The sequence below is a fragment of the Aotus nancymaae genome, unplaced genomic scaffold (assembly GCF_030222135.1).
Source record: "Aotus nancymaae isolate 86718 unplaced genomic scaffold, 86718_ANA_hifiasm-v0.15.2.pri h1tg000002l, whole genome shotgun sequence".
NCBI lineage: Eukaryota > Metazoa > Chordata > Mammalia > Primates > Aotidae > Aotus > Aotus nancymaae.
Window position 1 is genome coordinate 34621795 of NW_026988413.1, and position 25655 is coordinate 34647449.

Here is a 25655-nt window from a genome sequence, read left to right on the forward strand (position 1 = left end):
AAAACACAATCCCAATATTTTCAGAACCCAGGATCTTTTGGAGTCAGGTAAATAAAAAGATTATAAAATAGGAAATTTCCTTGGAAATTGCTACGGATAAATATGTCAAGAGTAATGTAAGGTAAAGATAGCTTGCAGCCAGATTCACTAATTAAGGATTCGCTGGATCCACCTAGGCCAGGAATTTCCAGGAATTTCTCTATATAGGTAAAGTGGCCCCATCCAGATGGGAAATTTAATGCAAGTTGCATTAAAAATTGTCCAAAAACATAACTTATCTCTATTGATGCAGATAGCAGGCTTTGAAAATAGCATTTTAAATGTTATTACATGTTACATTGAGGCAATACTGCTACTTTTTAAATGTCAATATACCTCATCTAGAGAGCTAAAGCACTTTTACACATGTAAATATATTCATGCATGTGCTTTCTCTGTTTTACTCCATCATTGACTCGTTCCACAAATTAAGATAACATAAGCTGAGATTGATCTAGATTCTAGATACTGCAACGTTCGGCTCCTCAGATCTGCATTATCAGGAGCACATGAGAATTTGTCAGACATTAAATTAGTGGCTTCTATCTCAGATTTACTGAATCAGAAACTCTGAAAATCAGGCCCAGCAATCTTTGTACAGTAAGCACTCCAGGTAATTCTCGGGGTCTCTAAAATTAAGGAACCACTGGTTTAAATTATACACTGTCTATATTTATTGTTTCATTATTTATCATTGTGATTGCTCATTTGATAATTTCATTGTCAAAAAAAGAACAAACTGTAAAAGTTTAGGAATGTTCCAAATAAGGAAATAAAATTCCTCACTAACATAATATTATATTCTCTTCAATGTTATTTAAATATGAAGCACATTCATAAAGAAAGTCACAGGAGATTTTACTTGATGTCTTCACATACTATGAGCAGGCATGCATAGATAGTATATAACTATCTGTGATATGTTAGCATGAATTTTAACAATACCAAGCAGATAATAAATAATTGTTCAGTAAGAACCTATAACATACAATCTTCTAAGGTATATGATGTCAACATATTTTGTAATCTATTCTAATATAGTCCAAATATGGTTAAAAAAAACGTGCATATTTCCACTTGGCAAAGTTGAACATTTATCTGGCCAACAGCTACGAGCTGTTTAATTGCTTAAAATTAGGAAACTGGAAAGCGGTATGACTATCTATTTAAGGCCAAATATTAATTAGGATCAAATAAATTTAGTTCCTTAGATCTCTGTGGTATCTAATCTATACAAACGTCTTGCAGTGATAACTCATAAATGATTAAATGAAGGCCAGATAAATTAGAGGAATTTGCATCATATGCCAAACTTAGCTTTCTACTAAATTTATTTTTAAACATGACGGTGGCATAAATCACATCAATGAGACTTAGGTTTTAAATCAAGCTTTCTCTCTTGTGTTTAAGCATGAATAAGCAATCGCCATAAATGAAAGTAAAAGTTATTACTATTTACCTAAACATGTACATTCTGAGGGTAAAGGATCATAATTAAAAGTTATAGAATTTTCTTCCCAAATATACTCTGAAACCTCATAAACATATCCCAAACTGACTTTCTTCATTATCTCCATAGAAATGAAAGATGTAATTATTCTGTTAAAAAGCAAACAATCGAGGCTGCTCTCTAAAGATGAACCGTTCTTTCAAAAGAGAATGAACTCTTTCATGTCAACAGAGACTCACTTAGAAAATGGTGAATTGGAATGGGGAATCCTTTGATTTGCAGGTCAGTAACACTGTCAATCAATTTGCAGAAGACTTTGAGTTTCAGGGGTGGGTGACCACTCTGAAGCATATTTTGAGGGCATATTCGGGTTATGGGTTACCTGCATGATTGTTCTGACTTTTTAAAAATTATACTTCCTGGTAAATGATGTAAAAAATGTGACTGAGCTGGCAGTGACTCAGACAATCAACTATGTGAAATTGATTCTCACTGAGCTTGGATAATGATCCCAGATTGTGAAACGAATGCAAAGTGAGGCTATTATGTCACAGCAGAGAAGAAAATCAAGTTGTATGATCCCTTAAGTGCCCTCACTGGAATCCTGGCTAGATCAAATCTAGATAATATGCAAATGTTATGATAGAACCATTTTCCTAAGAGAATATATTTTCGCATTAATTTATTATCACTCCTTAAGGATATAGATGATTAATATACCATTTCTGACTTTATTGCTTGGTAAAGAAGTTCACCTGGTACAGTCAAGTAGAAATAGGCCCAGACATGGGCCCCTCAGATACACAAACAGACCATTATAGAATGAGGAAATATCAAAAGGCAGAAGACATTGCGTGATGCAAAACAATCTTAATCATCCTGGCATAAAAATTAATTTAGACATTTAAGCTCCCTTTTCCTAGACCTGATTATAAAACAAATATATGTTTAGTCTAGAAAAACTAGAAGATACTAGACAAGCAAACAGATGAAAATAAAGGGCACTCACAATTCCATTTTCCAGAAATGACTGCTCTTATAAATTTCCTAAGACATGCATAAAGCAAAAAGACTGTGCCATACATAAAGCTTTGGAACCAGAATTTTTTATGTTTACACAGGAATTCAAAGCCTAACAGCTTTATATCTTATATTATTTCCCACATCTCTTAAACAAAAAAATCAGATGTGGCCATCGAAATTCTCAAGCCAGGGCCCTAGGAGTCAAAACCCAGGTTCAAATTTCCAGTCTTCTTCTTACATTGTGACTCTAGGCCAGTGACTACATCTCTTTATTTCCTCATTTATGAAGCAAAAACTCAATGCACATAGCTTTGTTCATTCATGCCATACATACTTCCTCGGCACACAGAAGGTACTACACTCTAGGCAAGGGAAGATCAATGAGACATGGAACCTGCTATGTTACTGCACTGCAACAAAGAAAGAGGGCCAGGGACAGTGTATGAAAGCAAGGGATGTGCTCTGGCCTGCGGAAAAGAAGAGCCAAGAAAGAAGCCTTCACTTGAGGGTGCACAGTCTGCTATTCAGACAAGATGATAAACAGAATCAGAGAGATCTGCTTTTGAAAAGGCTGGTATAGCGGCAGAGGGAAGGTAATGATGAGGAATGAAACAGGATAGGTGGGCCAGCTCATTAAAGCCATTATATGCCAAGCTAAAGAGCCTATTTTTTTCTTTATTCCGCAGGTGAGGGGGAGAATCATAATTACATTTGTACTACTGAAAGATAATTATGCGATGGACATAAACCTGGCATAAGTCCTGAGTATTACAGAAGATTTATCTGACTTTAAATAATAATTTTATTGAGCACTTTATATGTGCCAGGCACTATTCTAATTGCTTTGTACCTACTTACTCATGTAATCATTGCAGCACCTGTTGAGATTGGTACTAACATTACTTCTTTTTACAGGTGAAAAACGTTGGGACAAAAAAGACGACATGTAAGATGGAGCCCAGATTAGAAGCCAAGCAGTAGGACTGCCTCTGGAGCTTGTATTCTCATCAGACAAAGTGACAAAAGAGTCCCCAATACAACCAGCTTCATTAAAATACATCCGAGTCCACAGTATTTATCTCACTATGAACTCCCTGAAACTATGTGTGACAACGTTGATTAATCCTGTCTACTTGAAATTGTACCCCTCTTGGACTATGTGAAGCTCCCTTTCTCATTCTCCTCTCCTTTGGACTCGTTTACTGGTTCCTCTTCTTTTAGTTTCCTAACTAGTGTGCTGATGTAAAATCATGCCTAACATTTCTTAAATACAAAGAAGTCAACAGTTAAAATTTAAGCCGTTGCCAGTCAAACTATGGTATAAATCTTGTTATTCAGAATTTTCAGTAGGGCGAGGATACCAGAATTATTTCAGTGGGCCCCATGAAGCTTGTCTCATCACATTCCTAGTTTTCTGTCCAAAAGCAGGAAGAATGCTGAAGAGGCTGGAGCACAGTGATTTCTCCTTCACCTACAGATCTTAGGATAGCTGCTTGCTTTTCCTGGCACAATTTTTCATCCATGTTGATTTAACTCCCGTTTATGCTTTATCTGAATCTAAAGTCCCTTTCTCTGGTAAGCCTTCCCTGAACCTCTTAAGCTACTTAGGGTTCTGTACCTTAGGTTACCACAATCTACCCTGCGATATTTACCATGCTTAAAAAAAAAATCATGTTTGATCATTATCATTTGCATACTTGTCATTACTTACATTCATCAATGCATCTCTGATGCCTAGTACAATGTCTGGCTTATGCTATACATCCAATGAGTACTGATTAAACTAATAATCTCCAGACTTTACATTTTCTTTTGTCAATAAGTTTATAACATCATTAAGGTAGAAGGCAAGCCAGGAAGGTAATGAGAAATTTACTCCTGCATATTCTAACACAAGTTGACTGAACATAAAAATCTGAATGATATATGAGGACACTACATGCATAAATACAACTGATCTTCAAGAACAAACTTTTAGGATCTTGGAAAAGAAAAACTATATGTCATTTTTTTTTAAGTGCTGCAAGTAGATCTTACTTCCTAGAGATGTTCATGAAATCTGAAAGAATGGAAACTACAGAGTTCAGAGGTAATAGATTTCAGCATATGCCAACTTCTGGATTTGCTTTGGCACTGATTCTAGGTAGCTCTGCCATTATTACAATTTCCAGGTGCCAAAGGGCTATAAAATGCAGCCTTTCCCGTTTTCCAATTCCTTAAGATGTTTTGCTATTTCTTATATGCTAAACTTTGCTCTGAACTCACTCCACAATATTTATTTTTTGTATAACCTATTTGTCGCAAGAAGGATTTGGGATGATCCCCTGAAATTATGTTATTACTAGTCACAGTTCCTCCCAGGTGAAATTATTTCTCTTCCCCCACGAGACTGGAAGCAAAGTACCAACTATCAAATATATATCGGGCTTCTACTTTGTGTGAGTCTGCTTCAGGCACAGGGATAGTTAAAGAAATTAAAGTTTTGCCCTGGCAGAAGCTTGTTTTTTCTGTTGCCCTCACACTGATTTAGCTACATTACATTTACTTAGAAAGATATTCACAAACTATTACTGAGATAAAAGCAGGTGACAAAGCAGTACATCCAGATGCATAATTAGGACATCTAAGGACAAATAAAAATTAAAAATAAAAGGCTTAATTCTCCCTATTGAAAACCAGGAAGACACTTTTCTCTACACCCTTACCCCACCCTTTTTTAAAGAGCATTTACTTTAGAAAAGAGATTATTGTAAGTACTTTCTCCTTGTTTTGCAATGTATATAAGTCCATTTGAAAACTAGATAGGCCCTTTGTCAGCTTTATAATCCAGGGTGTTTTTTTCAAGGACCCGGGGCCATCCTTGTGAAATGCAAACGTCAAGGAAGATAGTGCCCCACCCTCCTAATTTCTCTGGGAAGGCAGGAGCTTAACTTCTGTAAGCCTCTGGCTCCAATTTGTAAAGCTACCTCTTATCACAAAAATGTGAGGTTTGTTTTCCCTCTGAATAAAGCCGATAGAGTAACACAAATAGTCACTCCAATTACCGGTTAAAGTTTAGGTGAACAGTGTGTTACAAAGTTGCTGCCAAGTCCTTCTACTTGAGGGCAAGATATTGTTTATCTTGAAAACATATAGTGGGTTGTACCTGTTTGGCTATATGAGGGGGTGAGATTTCTATCTTGGAAATCTTTCAGTGATTACCTGTGATGTGTATTACATTCTGGTTTAATGCTTGATAATAAAACTGCTTTTTTTTTTTCCTACTACTTTTATGAAGAGGATTTCTGAGGTGAGAGAAGATTTTGTTTTTAATTATATGTCCCCAACAGAAGACATGACGAGTAGTTCTCTCTAGAGGGTGAAGTTCCATAGATAAATAGATAGCTATAATAGATAGGTAGATAAACTATATACACAAACATATTAAATATAAAATATATGATACATGATTTTCTTAAATGAACACGCTTTTATAATGAGAAATGAAAATTGTTTTCCTTGTGGAAAAAAAATATCAGATTAGCACTTATGTTAACTTGTCAAGATAATGGCTCAGATCTCTACACTTTGCAGATCTTGGCATTAAGGGAATCTGATCAGAAGACATCTACCATCTTATCACACAAAGTCTCATCAGCCCGTGTGTGTATAGGCTTCTTTCTGTTGGTCATCAGAAGTTATTCTACTAAATTAGGGAGCTGAATAGCGAAGTTTAGCTTCCATGGACCAGAATCTGATTTTGTTCAAGGTTGATGCTCCTTCCCTCCTTCCTCCAGACCATCAGTCTCCACCCTTGGTATGGGTGCCCATTTAATTAGATTGAATGCCTGCACAACATGCATCTCAGCTGCTGAACCCCCAGCATCTTCCTCTTCTCATTTCTGCCTCTTTCAGAAGGACCCCCACTATGGAGTTGCTGGAGCTCTACTGTTTCCAGGACAAAGCGTGCAGGCATTTGAGGAAAAGGAACACTCAGGGTGGGGAATGACCCAGGGTGCTGCCAAGAGCATCACAATGAATCAAGAACCTGCCCGTACTGGTGCCAGGCTCCACTCTGCACTCAGTCCCTGCTGCCAGGTTTCTTCCTCAGTCTCCCAACTGTTTCCTGGCTGTCTCTCAGGGGCTCCCTGTTGCCTGTCCCTTGGTTCTGGCTTCCATCAGGCCCACTGTCCTCAGGTTATCCAAACACGGCTCTACAGGTCTGGACCCTACCTCTCAATAGGGTTCAAGTTTCCCTCTCTCCCAAAGGAACCCTAGGCCTGTGCAATTGAGGGATGAATCTGTGCAGCTGTTGTAAGAATATTCTGTGATAGTTGGAAGCTCCCTGAACAGTCTATAACTGTTTGGATGCTAGTGTGTCAAGGGCCACAGAGGATCTCTAAGATCCTCTGCATCCAGTCAGAAGGCCCAGCTCTGGTCCAGTCAAGGAGTATCTCACCTGAACCAAACATTATGTGGTTTAAGCAAACACGGGTATGAAACAAAGCTGTAAATGTAGGAAGGCATGTTTGCTGGTTTCTGTTTGCCACTGTAATTTCACAAGCTCCTGACTCTATGACAGTGTGTGGTTCTCTGGAGGAATGCTTTGAAGACAAAGCAGGATACAGCACAAAGCCCTCACGTCTCTTGCCTGAGTCACTGCATTCCCTGGAAGATAAATGACCCCAGTCCTTGCCTTTTCTTACACATAAGATAACATCTGATGGGGTTAGTGATTATGCTTCTATAGTCTATAACCAATGTACTTTAGTAATCTGTAGTTAGATGTACTCTTACACCCAAACCTTGATGTGGTTCCACTTTAATGTAACTTTTGAGTGAATCTGATGTGATTTTGCATATATGGAACCTCCACCACCTGTGTAAAAGCCGTGGCTACAACAGTGTGCAAGAGCAGTACTCCGGCTATAGGCCTCAGTCTGGAGTCCCCAGTCAGACTTCGGAATAAAACTAACTTCAATTCTTTAAAAGTTTGATCTTCTTATCCTTTAGTTGTCATGTGGTACTCATAGATCACAGGATAAACAGCCATTTACATATTCCTCCTAAGTGATAAAGGAAATAAAATCCTTAAGTCCAAAATGTGTCTGACTATATTTCAAAATAATTTTTGTAATTCAGCCATTAAAATATACTTCACTAAAAAAATTGTCTGGATATAAGAAATGAGTCATTTACATATTTTTTTTAACTTTTTGCTCCTTGAAAATTCTTGGTTTAAAGAGTCAGAATTATCATAGAGAAAACAAAGGAAATGGAAATGGAATAAGCCTTCCACTAGGCCCTTACTGATGCATAAAATCGGAGGGCAGCACAGGTCAACATAAAATTATTATAATGGCATTTTGCCTAAAAGTTTAACACATTTAAGTGAATTTTGTGTGACAACACGAACTGCAGCCTAAACTTAGATTTCTTTTAATTATCCATTTAATTTTCTCTTCTCTTTTTCTTTTATGATATGTATCTGTTTCATGAACTAGAGCCCTCCTGAGTAAAGAACACAGAGAGTGAAGGAGGCCCCGCAAAGGGAAGAAACACAGTGCCTCCTCCGTAAAGCCCAGACAGTTCCAGCACAGACAGAAGAAGGGGCCAAGTTTCCTCATTCTGAGCTGCTAAAGGACTTGCCCATCCCACTGAAGCTTCTACTAGATGCTACCAGCAATGGCAGTTGAGAGGATGGACTCAGTAGAGAATCTATGCAATTTTAACTTTTTTTTAAATAGGGGAAGCTCCTTAGCATTTAGTTTTACTAGGAGATAAAATAAATAATGATTATCTAATTATGATGCTATTCTGCAGCCATGTTTTTATTTTTTTCAATTCTATACTAAATGAGAGTTGCAATCAAATAAAATGGTTAAGCATATTTATTTATCTTTTAATCAACAAATACAAATTGTATACATCTATTGTATACACGTGTTTTTGAAATATGGATACACTGTAAAATGACTAAATTGAGCTGATTAACATATACATTTTGCCTCACATCTTTATCTGTTTTGTATGTTTATAGTGAGAACACTTAAAATCTACTCTTAGTAATTTTTTCTTTTCTTTTCTTTTCTTTTCTTTTTTTTTTTTTTTGAGACGGAGTCTCACTCTGTCACCCACGCTGGAGTGCAGTGGTGCGATCTTGGCTCACTGCAACCTCCGCCTCCTGGGCTCAAGCAATTCTCCTGTCTTAGCCTCCCGAGTAGCTGGGATTACAGGTGCCCGCCACCATGCTCAGCTAAGTTTTGTATTTTTAGTAGAGGCAGGGTTTCACCATATTGGTCAAGCTGGTCTCAAACTCCTGACCTCAGGTGATCCACCCACCTTGGCCTCCCAAAGTACTGGGATTACAGGTGTAAGCCAGCGCATCCAGCCAACAATTTTCAAGAATAGAGTCAATACAAATAGGTTCTGACTTTTAGATTACTTAACTGAACCCTGTTCAGTCTCCACAACGAGGCATGCTTTAGTCATCATTATTTAGCATAGAAAAAGTTTGTCCAGAATATAAATCATAGCTAAACTTTAAAAACAAATCTACAGATGATAGGAAATATCTGTCTATAATATCCATTCAAGTAAATCAACCCCTTCTAAATCCTCTTGTGAGATTATCAGATGGGCCCAGGCTTGTTCAATCTGTTTGGGCTCAAGTTAAGACACTATTCAATAATAATTACTTGGATTTATAACGTACTTGCTCAAAGAGCTTTCCTGCAACAATAGGAAGCATCTGTTTGATCTGCACACAATTAAGTCGGGATTATACATAAGTTTTTTACAAATGGGAAAATTGAAATGAAGAGCTCTTAAGCAGCCTGGTCAGTCTGTAGATTAATGATGATCAGAAAACTTGCCCTGAGCACTGTCCATACTCTTATTAGGGTCTGTGATATCCTCTCACTGAGATTCAGCCAAGCAGAGACCCTACATTCTGACAGGTGAATACACAAAGCTGTGGTTCGTGTCCAACTGCCTTTGCCTTTCTTGCTAAAACTAATGCATGTTAAGTTGAAAACATTTTGTGTCAACATATTTGTCAAAAATTATTTTACCCCCAATATAAACAGTATACAGTAAGAAGTGAGATTCCTGCTGGCCGGACGCGGTGGCTCACGCCTGTAATCCTAGCACTTTGGGAGGCTGAGGTGGGTGGATCACCTGAGGTCAGGAGTTCAAGACCAGCCTGGCCATCATGGTCTTGAAACCTCATCTTTAAAAAAAAAGAAGCAAGGCTCCTGACTCTTATGGTTTCATCCACATCTAAAGACTCACTTTCCATGGGGTAACCATGGCCAACAGGTTAGAATATATCATTCCAGCCTTTCATCTATGTCCATATAAATATGTAATTTTTAACAGAAATGAGATAATTTTATAGTTAGAGTGCTAGAACTCTCTTTTCTATTGCTCAATTGGAAATTAGAAAGGAGCAGTCTGTTTAATATAAGAAGTGGTGAATCAAAGAGAAAAATACGTTAAAAGGATATTCCAGATTATAGAAGTAAAGAAAGGCCAAAAATCAGTCATTACTCTACATGGATTCAAATTTTCTTTCTGAGTGACATTTGGCTTACTTTCTTCTGGGTCAAAAGAAATAAAACATTAAAACTTACTATGTACAAAAATAAAAGCCAAACACCAAACCATACTATATGCAACCTTAAATTATGGCCCTTTTGTTTTCTATAAGTAGCATTTTCTAGTCTATAAAGTTATCAAAATGGAAAGATGATTTAGACAGGATATTCTATTTACAGAAATACAGTCAATTTGGTATTTAAAGCCTCCCTCATTCTGGGGTATCCAGCCAAGTCCAAAAGACTAGTATGTAGCCAAAACAGCCACACTCTCTTGTTTGAACCTAGTGAATTCTTTAACCAAAATTTTAAAGGTGTTTAGGTTTAAGAACACCTGAGAACATATCAGTCTAAAATTTCCAATTTCAAGTTGTTTTAAAGATTGGTGAAAAAGAAACAATATAATATTTTTAAAGTCCAGAAAATAAAGATTATATTTCTGTGGTATTACTTCTAAGAATGAAGCAGTTAAAGTGCCCCCATTTCTAATTATCTTATCATTGCTTGGTGTTACAATCAAAGATATAACAACTCAAAGAGAAGGAAGATTTTTAACATCTCCTATGATAATGTTGGGCTATGTGTTCGTGAGATTTAAAAAAATAAAATGACTTTGTTTTATATATATATTTTTTCACTTAACTGTCCTTGTTTAGGGATTGTCATAGAAAATTTACGGTTACTAGAAAGAGTGACATTTATTTTCTGAAACCTGTAAATGAAATGAAGTTGTTAAAGAAAGAGTCAGATTCTTAGTGCTGACATTCCCAGATTTACAATTCACTCTTTCATCACAGAGTGACAAGCAAGCCTTGCTCACCCTCCTGTATTAACTTTTAAAAATGGGACTGTCAACTGTATTTACCAACCCTGTCATTTCTTAGCATAATTATGGCCTACATCCTGAATAGAAAGTTGTTCTTAACCTATGCATAAAACACAACTAAAAGAGTATTACTTCTCCTCCCTTTCTCCACCCATCTGGTAGCCAGCGGGGATTTACATTGTTACTTCATATATTATAATTGTGTAATTTTTTCATAAATTACCTTAGCTCAAGTGATTCCATTTAAATAATGTTTGATGTGCAATGTAATATTTCTAAATGGCTTATGAGCTCTTTAACAGACAAGCCTTATAATGTACTTAGTGATTTTTATTAATAGAATCCTATATGTTCAAACACTCAAGGACAAGTCATTTCTTCCGTGATTGCCACTAATTTGATAAATTTAAATGATGACACAATATGAGAAGGAACACAAACATACAGCTCAAGAAGAGAAACTGTTAGAGATGAAACTAGAACTAAATGTGGTCAAGACCAATTTACTCAAGCCATTCACAAAATTAGTTACATTTAAGAATGATAAGACTAAAATTTTTATTTTTTTCATACAGTTATTTTATACAGTTAGCATGGTTTTCATTTTCTAAGTGGAATAATAGCATAGAAATTAAAAAATACTACCAAACTTTAAATACTTATATTAAACATAAAAAGTAATAATTCACTTTATTGTGAATAATCCACGTTAAAGGTTTGGCTTTGATGTAATTTGCTTGGGTGAAATACATTCATTTGGATAAAGAATTTCATTTGTTTGTTTTTGCTTTGATATTCTAATAATTCAGACAAAATAATTAAGTCAGCTCAGTTTGAGCTTAACAAATAGCTGTAAAATGTCTTCATCTTTAGTTTCTTCCTAGGATCCTCAAATATTCTAGGAATAATTTTCCAAACGAATGGGAAGCACTACTGTAAATAAAGCAATTCACTCTTTAAAACTTTGGTAAGCTTCCATCCTCACCCTGACTCTGGGACATCCCCTTTTGAGATCTGCCACCCCACCCCCTACAACAAATGCCACATTTTAATGAGTCTATCTCTTTGATCACTAGACTTTCCTGAGGGAAGCTAATGCCAATAGGCCTTAGGTGATGAGTAAGATGATTCAACTTGATTTTAAAGCAAAGAACTATGCATTGTTTCTGCAAAGACCCATCTGTTAAAGCCTAGCTACTCTATAGGTGCCATGTCTATACTCGGCCCATTAAAAGGAGCAGGTCTGTGGCTGTCTCCTAAGATAAGAAGATATTGGACAATGGTATGTGCTATTGCTATATCTGCTGACACCCTAGCAAAACTGTTGTCTTCTCCTGATCTGATGAGGCTCACTCAAGATGCATAGGGCCCCTGGGCTGCTGGGAAACACATCACCATCACTCCATCTTGCTTAGAGCTGAGAACTATAATTTTCTGTCTCCCTAGGAAGTAGGTCCTCCTTTTTCTAACTCTGGGTTTAGGGAGATTGGAGGGAGCATTAAAGTTTGTTTTTCATTTTACTCATACATACTTAGTAAGTATCTGAGTTCTCTGAAGATTGATTGGTTAGAGGAAAATAACCTACTTCGAGTTTCACGTCTGAAACTAAAAAGTTAGTCGTTAACAAAACTAAACCAGGCTGACTTTTATTCTTTGATAAAATCTCTATGTATCACGTTTGAAAAACAGATATATTTTACTCTTAATGGAGCAAACATTATCTTGAAAACAACAGAAATGCTCTTCCCGCCATCTAGGCTCCTGTGGAGGCCTGCTGGGAACGGGACTTCTGAAAGGTGCTATGTCTGGAAGGCTGTGGTCCAAAGCTAATTTTGCCGACTATAAGCGGGGTCTCCAGAACCAAAGGGAGCACACAGCTCTTCTTAAAATCGAAGGTGTTTACGTCCACCATGTAACAGAATTCTATTTGGGCAATAGATGCACTTATGTATACAAAGCAACGAACAACACAGTGACTCCTGGCAGCAAACGAAACAAAACCAGAGTCATCTGAGCAAAGGTAATTCGGGCACGGAAACAGTGGCATGGTTCCTGCCAAATTCCGAAGCAACATTCCCGCTAAGGCTATTGGACACAGAGTCTGAGTGATGCTATACCCCCCAAGAATTTAAACTAATGAAAAGTCAATAAATAAATGTGGATTTGTGCCCTTGTATTTTTGTTAAGTGGATCAAAAAACTTCCTACCTAAAAAATAAATACATAAATAAATAGAATGGTGAATCTTTAAAAGATGGCTTGTGATATTCTTAGGAATTAAAAATAAAAAATATAAACATAAAAGGCCCAAACATGTAGCACTTTAATACTTAAGAAGAACTTCTTGGGGAAAAGCTTATCCTGGAAGCAGCATTCCAAAACCACTACTAGCAACACTTAAATAAATCATTTTAAAAGATGTCCTGCATTAAATATTGCCCAGATGGTGACACTGGTAGATTTTTTTCAGGAAAACTAGGGGTTTCGTCTTGCAATGTCATCTTCCATGGTTGGGGATGCACTCTAAGCATTCTCAGTCTCTTCTAACAAGTTTCTCATAATTATTAGGGGCATTAAAAGCAGCAGTGATTTTTATAAAATACTAGGATTTCTCTTTTGGAGGGAAAGACAAAATGAGTTATAGTTGCCAGATGTAAAGTCATAAAGTATATACAATTATAAAGTTTTTTTTTTTTTTTTTTTTTTTTTTTTTGAGACAGAGTTTCGCTCTTGTTACCCAGGCTGGAGTGCAATGGCGCGATTCCGGCTCACCGCAATCTCCGCCTCCTGGGTTCAGACAATTCTCCTGCCTCAGCCTCCTGAGTAGCTGGGATTACAGGCACGCGCCACCATGCCCAGCTAATTTTTGTATTTTTAGTAGAGACGGGGTTTCACCATGTTGACCAGGATGGTCTTGATCTCTTGACCTCTTGATCCACCCGCCTCGGCCTCCCAAAGTGCTGGGATTACAGGCTTGAGCCACCGCGCCCGGCCACAATTATAAAGTTTTTTAAAAGACAATACTACATTAGTTAATAAACATATACCCAATTGGTAGTATTTACAAAAATATAAAAATTTATCTATCAATGCATATATATTACTTTGTCTAAAACAACTTTCTGTCTTTAAAAATAAGTGGCAACATAAATTTCTAAAGATTTAACATGATGCCAACAAAAATTTTAGGAGAATCATTTTAGCTTTTACTTATTACAGTAAAAGTATTTTAGGGGAACCTCCTAGATAATTCATTAATAGCAATAATATATTTAGACCTTACCATCCTGGCTAACACACTGAAACCCCAGCTTTACTAAAACTACAAAAAAAATTAGCTGGGCATGGTGGCCCACGCCTGTAGTCCCAGCTACTCAGGAGGCTGAGGCAGGAAAATCACTTAAACCCAAGAGGTAGAGGTTGCAGTGAGCCAAGATCACGCCACTGCACTTCAGCCTGGGCAACAGAGTGAGACTCCATCTCAAAAAAAAAAAAAATTTCTATTTGAATATTCAAGACTGCCAAATGTTTAGAAGTTCAAAAATATGTTAGCAATTATTTTCCACAAAATTTGTACATTGTTTTGGATCTTAGACTTCTTGTTTTTGTTTGATGATCGTTTTATTGTTTATATTATTTTAGCCTCAGTATTATTTTAATAGAGTCAAACTAAGAAAAAATATTTTTCCTCCTATGTTTATATATCTTAATTACAAATCTTACTTTAAATATAATTTAAAGATGATGGTGAAAGGGTAAAACATCTTAGGAAGAATAAGTTGGGTTTCTTTGGAGATTGATTGTACAGCATGGTGAATATAGTTAGTTAATAATGGTGTACTGCACACTTCAAAATTTCTAAGAGAGTACATTTCAAATGTTCTAATCACAAAAAATTATAAGTATTTGTGGTGATATTAGCTTTAATTATTTCACATTATATTAGTGAATCATAACTAATCCATACCCCATAAATATATAAAACTATAGTCAATTTATGATGAAATATTAATATGCTATTTAAAAGTATTTAAAACATACCTTTACCTTTTACTTGAAATAACTGATTTAGAAATCTTTATATTATATGAGTTATAATTGAGAAAATTGGTCCAAGGCCTGGAATCAAATCCAGAAAAAATAAGACCCAAATGTATTCAAATAGAATATAATACAAACACTTTTAACAAAAACAGAAGCAAATATGTTTAGGATAAAAACAAGGATCATCCACCTATTTTTATTTATTTATTTATTTATAAAAGTTATATATAACAGGTGTACATATGTATAAAGCACTTATGGTATTCTGATACATTTATATAATGTATAATGATGAAATCACAATACTTGGGATATCCATCACCCCAAACATTTTCTTTTTATGCTGGAAATACTTGAATTATTCTTTTCTAGCTGTTTTGAAATACATAATAGATTACTGCTTACCATAGTCACCCTACAGTTATGTATTGAATATTAATCTTATATTCTTCTATTGCACTGTAATTTTGTACCCAATAAACAACCTCCCTTCACCTCTCCACCCCAATTCCTTCGGGCCTCTGGTAACCACCAATCTACTTTCTATCTTCATGAGAAGAATCATTCATTTTTTACATTGCTTCTTCATGTTTACCATTCTTACTCAATTAACCAATACTTCAGGTAGTATTTATTTACCGTATGACCTCCTAAACCCTAATCTAGACCCTGTTGCTTGGGGTAATTTAAGAAATTAGGTAACCAAGGAAATACAAATTAAAAGTTAGATTACATTTTTTGTTAAATTGACTAGATTTTTAAAGTTAGTATTAGTGAAAATGTGGAGAAATAGGTAATTTTAACACAATTTTCTGAAATTAATTTGACCATATATGTTAATATTATAAATAGGTAGGTCCTTTGGTCCAACAACCCTTTTTATTAAACTTCATGTTTTCTGAAAAAAGAAATTCCTCAAGTAAATAGAGTTTGCTGATGTTTATTAAGTTAGGTATAACTTGTTTACATAGCAAAACAAAAAAGGAAATAATTCCATTTAAATAATTCAAAATGGCGTCACATTATGAATAATTTTTGCTTTTATGTGTTTTTTAGGATTTAAAATATCAAAAGTAGTATTTCATAGATGTATGAGTCATTATGATAAGTAAGTAAACTAAGAACAGGTCTTTCTGTATAAATTACACAGGTCTACCTCATACACATCTGCCTAGTACTCCACAGTAGAGATATGTCTTAATTTGTTCACTCTTCCTGCTCTCATGAACATCTTGATTATTTTCCATGTTCTAAGTTAACTTATTGCATTGAAGAGGTATAGCGCAAACGGATAATAAAAAAATCAAAATCATGACTTCAGTGGTAATGGAACAAAAGCAAATCAAAGTAATGAAACATGATTTTAAAAAACTTGTTGAATTGGTAAAGATTTTCAATATGACAATCATCAATCCTGGGTAGTATATAGTTGGGTAATCATTTATATGACAAATGAGCATAACCTGTCTAGGAAATACTTAGGCAGTGTGTATCACAAATATCAAAAGCTTTTTTTTTTTTTTTTTTGAGACAGAGTCTCACTCTCTCGCCCAGGCTGGAGTGCAGTGGTGGTGTGATCTCAGCTCACTGTGACCTCCGCTTCCGGGGTTCAAGTGATTCTCCTGCCTCAGCCTCCTAAGTAGCTAGGATTACGGGTGCATGTCAATTCATCTGGCTAATTTTTTGTACTTTTAATAGAGATGGGGTTTCGCCACGTTGGCCAGGCTGGTCTCGAACTCTTGACTGCGTGATCCTCTCACCTTATCCTCTCAAAGTGCTGTGATTACAGGCTTGAGCCACTGTGACCAACCTAAAAGTTTCTTTTTTTTCTACTCAGTAATTGAATATCAAGAATTCTATAGCACAAAAGTAATAAAAATACAAATAAAAACATATCTATCTGTCTATTCATCTATTTGTCATTGCTTATAGAAACTTAAATATCCAAAAATAAGGAAGTTCTTAAATAATAAAAAACTTATTCAACGGATTATTAAGCAGATTAAGTATCATGATCAGCAGGAATCATCACTAAAATGAGGAAATACTCAAATATAATTTTAAGAGTAAACTGGATGCGTAACTCTATACATACAATACATATTTTTTGGAGAATAAAACCATCCTAAATGGACTACAGCAGTTTTTTAAGTGGATATTTCTGAGAGGAATAAAAGAATGACTTTTTATGTTCTTCTTTGTACTTGAACCTATTTTCTAAATTTTCTACAATGAACATTTACTACTTTTAAAGTATCAATTAAAGAAAGAAAGAAGAAAGAAAATGCATCCTTAACTACAAAATTCAACAAGTTTCTGCACTTCATCTATTAAGTAAAATTGGTCAGGTTCATGGTAAAGCCCTTGTAAACTGATTTTATCTTATCACACTAAGCTTATTGCTAGTGAGTACCCAACTCTAATGCTCAACTCCTTCCCAGATGGTTACTAGGCATGTCATGGTTCACCCAAACTCCACTCATATTCTTCCACTCAGGGCTAGAACTTTCTCTCCTAGGGTTTCTGATGATTATTTTTGGTTGTAACTATTTCAGGCCAACTTCGGATGTTCCTAATGTTCTAAGCAAAGTCTAGTAACGTGACAAAATCATTTTATACTCTAACTCCAATACATTAACCACAGTAATTCAGAAGAATGCCCCTCTGACAGCAAGAATTCCATCAGTATTTGTTAAGTGAACAAAAATAATCATTAGCATGATCATAACAACAACTAACATTTACTGAGAGCTTTCTGTTTAGAAAGAGGCTCTGTGACAAGTGCTTCACACTATCTTCATCTCATTTAATGCTCAGAACAGCCCCCTACTTCACCATTGAAAAAAACAGAGCCCCAGGCTATGCTATTTCTTGAAGGTATACAGATAGCTTGGGCCTGAGCTTCAAATCCAGCTTGGGTGGATGCCAATAAGCTCTACACTACCAAATTTGTTTATGGAAAGCCCACAAGATATCATTTTGTATCTGATATATCAATTAATCTAACCATCTAGTTGACAAAATGTGTTACACTACAAAGCTTCCTTTAATATATAAAAATAGACACAAAACAATAAAATTTTCTGCTAAATCTCATTATACAAGTAATATGTTTACCTGTATAGGACCAGCCAATCTCTTCAACAAGTTTTCTCTGTTGTCTGTAGTATCCATTAGCCAAATCTATAGAAAAAAATAATAATAATCAGTATGTAGAAAATATGTGTCCGAAAATAAAAGATGCCAAAATCATTTATACCATACATAGTTCTTGATTACTCCTTTCCATGTTATCTTCTCAATGTGTTCTTTCAACCTCAACCACCACCATTATATTATATACTCCAATGCCCTTGTTCTGGTAGCTAGTGTAAATTTTAGAGAGTGTGCTTAAAGGATGCTGACATTCAGGCAGAAACAAGGTATATATTTAGATAATGCAAGAGCAGTCTAGAAGGGTTCAGTCCCAAAGAGGGACTGGAGTCAGAAAGAACAGCTTGTCATGTCTCCAAATGTTGTTACCATTCCCTAAGTCTAATGCCCAAAATCCTATTGATTAAAGATACCTTTATGTTTACAATCCAAGTTTTATCTGAAAATGTGTCTAGTGTACCCAGAGTTTATCATGCTTTCAAACTCTGCTTCCTTCCTAATACAAAACAAAATTAGCTACCATCAGAACGTAGAATTTAAATGTGCATATGTTGTTTGGGAGAAATGTTATGTCAGATCTGTGAGTGAATTTGTCCCTTGGAGGAAAAAGACGCTTGAGTTAGGTAATGCAATGGGAAGCTTAGGGCCATAAAGATAGTGAATGCCCCATGACCCAGAGAGTCTCTAGATCTAGCACATGGGGCAAAGAATAGACACAGGAAGATGTGTTAAAACCAGTCTCACTCTGCATAATTCAAAATGTTGCCAGGAGACATGCCTTCATCCAACAAATAGGAGTCTTCATATTCATTATCCTCCTCCCTATACGATTGTCCCTTGATTGCAGACTGCACTGGCATTAATACTTCATTTCAGCTACATTGTGGATAAAATAAATATTTGCAGGATAGGTTTGGAAACTGATTGGTATTGGCAGAACTGTTTCTGAAGAGAAAGCTACATAGCTAGTTTACAAATGTACTTGCAGAACATTATTCATTCATACATTGGCATTCTGTTCAAATAGTATTAAAATTACTTCTTATTCTCTTTATACATTTGTTTTCTCTATTGGATGCAAATATCTCAAAGACATTTCAGAATTTATTTTTCTTTCTTCCATGTTATATACTCTCTGATTATTAAAACATGGTCATTAATTATTATTTTATAAAAACTAAAAGGCAGGGCAACTATCAGAAATGCACATTTAAAATTCATAGATTATCCAAAGCCAAAACCTACTTTGGAAAAATAAAGGTTTTGTTTGTGTTTACATTTTTAAAAATCTGCATATTTAGGTAAATATTCTATTGGCTATATAGCCCATTTCAACATAAATCTATTTTTTACAATAGTTTTATTGAAATATAATCTACATAGCACACAATTCATCCATTAAAGTGTACAATTCAATGGCTTTTGGTATATTTACAAAGTTTTGTCACCATTCCTACAAACAATTTTAGAACATTTTCATCACTCTTAGAAGAAACTCCATACCCTTAGCTGCTACCCCACACCCACTCCCATTCCCTACCCCTAGAAGAACACTAATACCTTTGTCTATATAGATTTGACTATTCTAGACATTTCCATATAAACAGGATGATACAATATGTGGCCTTTTGCAACCAACTTCTTTCACATCACATAATGTTTTCAAGGTTTATACATGGCATAGCATGTATTAATACTTCGTTCTACTTCACTGTCCAAGAATATTCTATCATATGGTGACCAGGACAGCCTTAAAATTCCCCTTGGTTTGACTAAATCTTAGAAAGCCTTGTTACCAACTGTAGGCCCTTGATCTTCCTTTTATTATAGAATTTACTTTAGGAATATTGTAATTGTAATTCTTTCTCTACCTCCGTGAGATGTAAATCCTTTTAATAGCCCCCTGATAATTTCATAAACCAGACATGTACCTCTCAAAGACCTGGGAACCACCTCTTCGAAAAGTAATCAACAAGAGAGACAGCACCTTTATCTTCCGGATTAGTGGGGAGGGTGGGAGGCTAAAATCAGTGGGGCCCCTTGATCCAAGTTGCAAAAACTACCTCTTGTTATAAAAGTATGAATTTATTTATATAAACTCAGATCTTTATGACAAGAGGTAGTTTAGATAAAGCCAATTAGCAAACACAAATAGCTTATGGCCCTGAGTGAACTGTAGTTGTTTTCCAATAGCTCACTCCAGACCTTAAAAAACTGACCCAGTCCGCTTCATGTGTGTGCAGTTCAGACTCTGTTCTAGCTTCTCTCCCCTACTGCAGCAGCCTTGAATAAAGTATTTCCTGTCTGTTTAACTTCGGGGCAATTTTTGTTTTGACAACTGAATATACCACATTTTATTCATCCATTCATCAAGTAATAGGTACTTGGGTTGTTTCTAATTTTCAGCTATTATGAATAATGCTGTTATGAATATTCATACATAATTTTGTTTCACTTTCTACTGAAAATGGAATACCAGGCTCACAATTTATTTTTCAAATAAGGTTGTTCCATAAAATGCTAGTTATTTAAGACTAAATTGATTTAAGTTAAATTCTGGGCATAAGTGTTTCTTTATTATAAATGAATATATACAACAGAATATTAGAAAGAGACATAAAAGGTTACTGACTGAGACTTAACATTCTAGAAAAAAGTAATTCCTATTTTAGAGATAAGAAGATTTATGCCAAAAAAGTAAGTCGTTTGTACAGGCAGTAAGAGATAAAAAATGGAAACCATAATGCTGGGTTCCTGCTTCCCACCTCATTCACTCTCCCTCAGTATCAAAGATTCCTAACAATTCTGAGCTACTGGTTACTCTCCTAAGGTGCTCTGCCATAGCAGGGGCCTCTATAGCATGTATGCCTTCAAGAGACACAAAATAGCACAAAACAATACTGAGGGCTACAGGTTCATTAGCAGGAATTACTTGGACAAATAAATTTTAAAGAATTGACTGCATACATGATTTAACCTGGTAATCAACTGAAATTTTCCTCTGAAACTTTGTATTGTCCATAGGGAAAAGATTCCTTGTCATTTTTTATATATTTTAAATATAAATATTTTAGAAATGTAAGACATTTTTGTTATGCATTGTGGTGACTTCAGGAGATCAGATACCATGCAAAACCTGTATTTAACAAGCATTCTATTGAAATAAATAAAACAGTAAGCTCTTGTTTTAATGATTCATTCTAAAGGATAACAGCAAAACATCAGCAGAATTTTAGCTTTCCTTGTAGAGTTTTATCCTTACACAATGAACAATTATCCTTGGTTTTTAATTACTTACATTAAGAAAGCTTTTTCAATACAAGGTTCCCAGGTGTTGGTAGCTCTCTTCAGTTCCTTTATGTATTGTTCCCTTAATTGTTACTTCAAACAATCCGTTACACATTCATATGCTAATTACACAGTGCTTGGGCGTGAGAGAGTACCCCACTTTTAAAATTCTACTTAGAGGTCTGATAGATGAGATGTGATAGCTCCAATGAACAAGAAAAAAAGGAGCTGGGTTCACTTTTTTGTTGCATTATATACTTTGAAAACCAGGAAATCCTATATAAAAAGGAATCTATCAAAGTGCTTACACATTTTAAGATCCATTAAAATAATGAAATATAGATTTTTTTTGTTTGTTTCCGCAGATTTGTTTCTTTAGTTTTTACATTTTGTTTTTTTCCATTTAAAATATTTGACAAGGCTGTTACGGTATGACTGTTTTGTAGTGATAAATCTAAGAAATTTCAGGAAGTGATTGTTCACAAGATATACAACAAGAAAATACATATTAGTAAATTTTTTTAAGGTTACCTTAAAATTTGTCCTAAAAATATTCTTAATGAAGCAGCTTTCTAACCTCCTAACAAAACTGAGAGAAATTTGGCTTACATTATTTCAGATAACCTAAACATTCTCTTTTCAACTGATTCCACCTTGTACTTACCTTGAGCACTTACATATATGCAAACACACACATATATATATATATATATATAAGGATAGATATAAATACATATATTTACATAGTATATGTATTATAAATACATATTTCTTCATTTCTGTTTACACTTATATAAAGGAAATCAAAGTTCTGTTTTCCTTGACAACACCCTTATCAAGGAAATCATTTTTTCCTCAAATTTTTTAATCCCCTGAAATTAAAATCAGGGTGCTCATTTCCCACTAAAAAAAATCATTATAAATATTTTGAATTCCAAAAATGCTTCTGACTGTGGCCTTACCCTAAGGAAGTTCTCTGTTTCATGTTGATTAACAATTTATCACCTGCATCCTACTACAACAAGTTCTAGCAGCAGTGCTCTGACAAAATACACACACAAACACATACACACATGTTATTGCCATAAAGTGGCCAAAATATTACTATAATAGGGAGAAATAGAGTGCTTTTAAGAGAAAGAAATTTCAGATAGAAAATAACCACAGATCTAAGTCTAAAGTGTAGGATTTCATATCTCCTAAAGTGAACTTGTCCAAGGTAGATGATACTTCTTGCAAATTTCGCATCCTTTAAAGAAGTTAGAAGGAATTTCCAAGGACATAAAGAGGAGATCAGCTGGTAGCAGAAATCTAGAAATGTGGCAAAGTAATAGAGATGAACCATTAAATACCTTGAAGAAGACTGACAAAGAAGAGACATGGGGAAAGGGACTGAATGTTCCAGGTAGAGGAAAGGGCATGAGCACCAAGAAGTGAGAAATCACAGAACTCAAAATCTGAGAGGCCAGGGAGCGCTCATGTAGGATCTTCACAGATCACTAGGGACTTATTTTTGGTGATAGTTCACTGTGATATAAGGTCATATCCATCTTCACACTTTTAACTTTCATCCTACTCTCTTCTTACCTAGACTTCTTTTAAAAGTGAGGAGGTAGTCTACTGAGTTGACTGAATGTCATTGAATGTATTTCATATGTTGAGTATATTTTGAGGAAAAATATCAAAGATGAGTATGAAATAATCCAATAAATATTTTAACTGAAATGAAAGGGGTTGGATATGTACTTGTGAAAAAGGTAGGTGGTTTGTGAAGGCTTGAAGAAGGACTTGGAAACCTCTGGAGATAGTCTAATGTCATCAGAGTGGTTACCATCCACTAAAGAATTTGACAGCAAGACATGCTTAAGACTGAAGAGGCACTGATAAACAATGGTTGATAGTGACAGCAGTCATGATCATCTGTCACTGGAAGCAAAATAAGTCCACTCTCTGAGAATAAAATAAAAATAGGAATTCCTTTAAGAAGAGAATCTATTTTTTTTTTTTTTTTTTGAGATGGAGTCTTGCTCTGTCACCCAGGCTCCTGGAGTGCAGTGGCTCGATCTTGGCTCACTGCAACCTCTGCACTTCCCACCATCACCCCGCCCTGGGTTCAAGCAATTCTTCTGCCTCAGCCTCCCTAGTAGCTGGGATTACAGGTGTGCATTACCATGCCCAGCTAATTTTTGTATTTTTAGTAGAGACAGGGTTTCACCATGTTGGCTAGGCTGGTCCCGATTCCTGACTTAAAGTGATCTGCCCACCTTGGCATCCCAAAACGCTGGGATTACAGGCGTGAGCCACCAGTTCTTTAATTGATTAAAGAAAACCTATGAACACATCACCTGGTTATTAAATACTTTGTATCTTCAGATGTTCTATTATTATTGTCTTTCTCCATTTGATAAGCTGAGTTGATGATTCAAATGATCTAACCCCAAACCTTGATTAACAAAGACAAACTTTGCAAGTAAAATTAACTTTGCCCACGAGGACAGAGCCTACAATATTATACATGGTAGATTTTCTCTGTGGATTTTCTAGTCATTCAATGTCAAAGATTGGCTTAAATGATCATATAGCCTATCTTTAGCGATCTGGCATGTAAACTTTTATTCAGTATATATGCAAAGACATTTATGAAACATAATTCAGCTAATTATGGTAATTCCGATAGTATGGTTTGTTTATGCTATAGTAAGAGTTTGAACCTTAAACTTACTGTTAATCATTTCAGATGTACTAAAAAGACCTAAAAAATACTGCTTTTTATGCTATATATGTTATTTTCCCCCAAACCATTTGTTTTCCAATTTCAACTACCTTCCAGTGTTAGAAAGCGGAGTTTCAGTTTTCTCCTCTTCAAAGCTTTCAAAATAAAAGTACTTTTGAATGTGTCAAAACTTTAATAGCAACTTTATGCAAAATAAGAGGGTATTTTAATTTATATAATCAAAAAGAGGTAATTCTGGAAAAATATATGAGTCCAGGTAACATCTTTATTTAAGAATAAGTTTAAAGAGAGAAAAAAGTAGATGCCTGAGGCACTATATAATCAAAAGGGTAAAATAATAAGGAGATGGAAAATTTGAACATAAGGATAATGGAAAGGAACAAAGGGAGTTATTTCTTCCATATGCTTATTTTGGTAGTGAGACATCCAATTAAATGCATATGTCTCACAGAACCAAGGAAAGGTTCAAAGGTGAGCAATTCGATTTTATTGTTTCTTAGACATCCGACACTATGAATGCTTTCACAGAGATAATCTGTATGTTGGTAATATGTCTACTATTCAAACTTTTCAAAGAAAGCTCAAAACATTCACAGGCTAGTCTTAATAAGTAGTGTATTTTCCTATACTTAGATGCATTTAAGCGAATGTAATTTATATTTTTAAAGTTGAGGTAATTTTTCTTAAAACACGTTAATAATTTTGCTGTTTACGATATAAGTAACAATGCATGCCTATTTCAAATAAATTAGATAAAATACAGGTAAGCAAAAATAGTTTAAAAGTTACTTGTAATCCTATGTCTTATAAATAACTGCTATTAACAATTTTGCATATGTATATATGTTTTTCTAGATGTTATATATTTACATTTAATAAATTTGGACTTTACTTAAATTCAATGACACTCTTTGGCAACCTGTTTTTTGCATGATAATGAATCACTGACATATTCTCAATTTATAAATAGTATTTTACAACATCATAACAGTTAAAGCATTCTCTACTTTTTGGATACTGAAATTAAAAGTTGACAATGTCAGGAGATTTATTTCTTGAGCTTAAATGATATGCATGATGATAGTTTCTATTAAACTGGCTTTGCCTGAGTTTTATGTATAAAATAAAATCTGTTGGAGATGAAGTACCACACTTTTCTTGTCAACCTTCTTCCATAACATCAACAAAACACTAAGCACAGACTCATTGTCATTGTACTACAATCATTATAGTTACCAAGTTTTATGTCTATAGCTAACACTGAATTTGTTCCACCATAAGAGAAAAACCCAATTGCTCAGTGATGATGGGAACAGAGACAGAAATATCAAACTATGTACAAATAAAATTAAGAGAATGAGATAAAAATAATATTAAAAGGGAGAAGAGAACCCAATCTGTGTAAGAAAAAGTACATAAAATTTAGTAGAAAACACAATTCATCAAATGGCAAAAAATAATACGTTATTATATTTGTTATGTATTATGTTATTATATGCTATTAAATTATCTTACAATAATA

General features: G+C 34.9%; 1 protein-coding gene and 1 pseudogene across 5 annotated transcripts in view; one reads left to right on the forward strand and one right to left on the reverse strand.

The window, feature by feature from the left end:
* PTPRZ1 (protein tyrosine phosphatase receptor type Z1) overlaps positions 1–25655 on the reverse strand; it is a 193111-nt gene that overhangs the window by 114726 nt on the left and 52730 nt on the right. For all 5 annotated transcript variants that reach the window (XM_064373969.1, XM_064373967.1, XM_064373965.1 and 2 more), the window contains exon 2: positions 18076–18141. In XM_064373969.1, the coding sequence (XP_064230039.1) occupies positions 18076–18141 (66 nt within the window). The remainder of the gene's footprint in view (positions 1–18075; positions 18142–25655) is intronic.
* Positions 12717–13047, forward strand: LOC105732074 (large ribosomal subunit protein eL33-like; annotated as a pseudogene).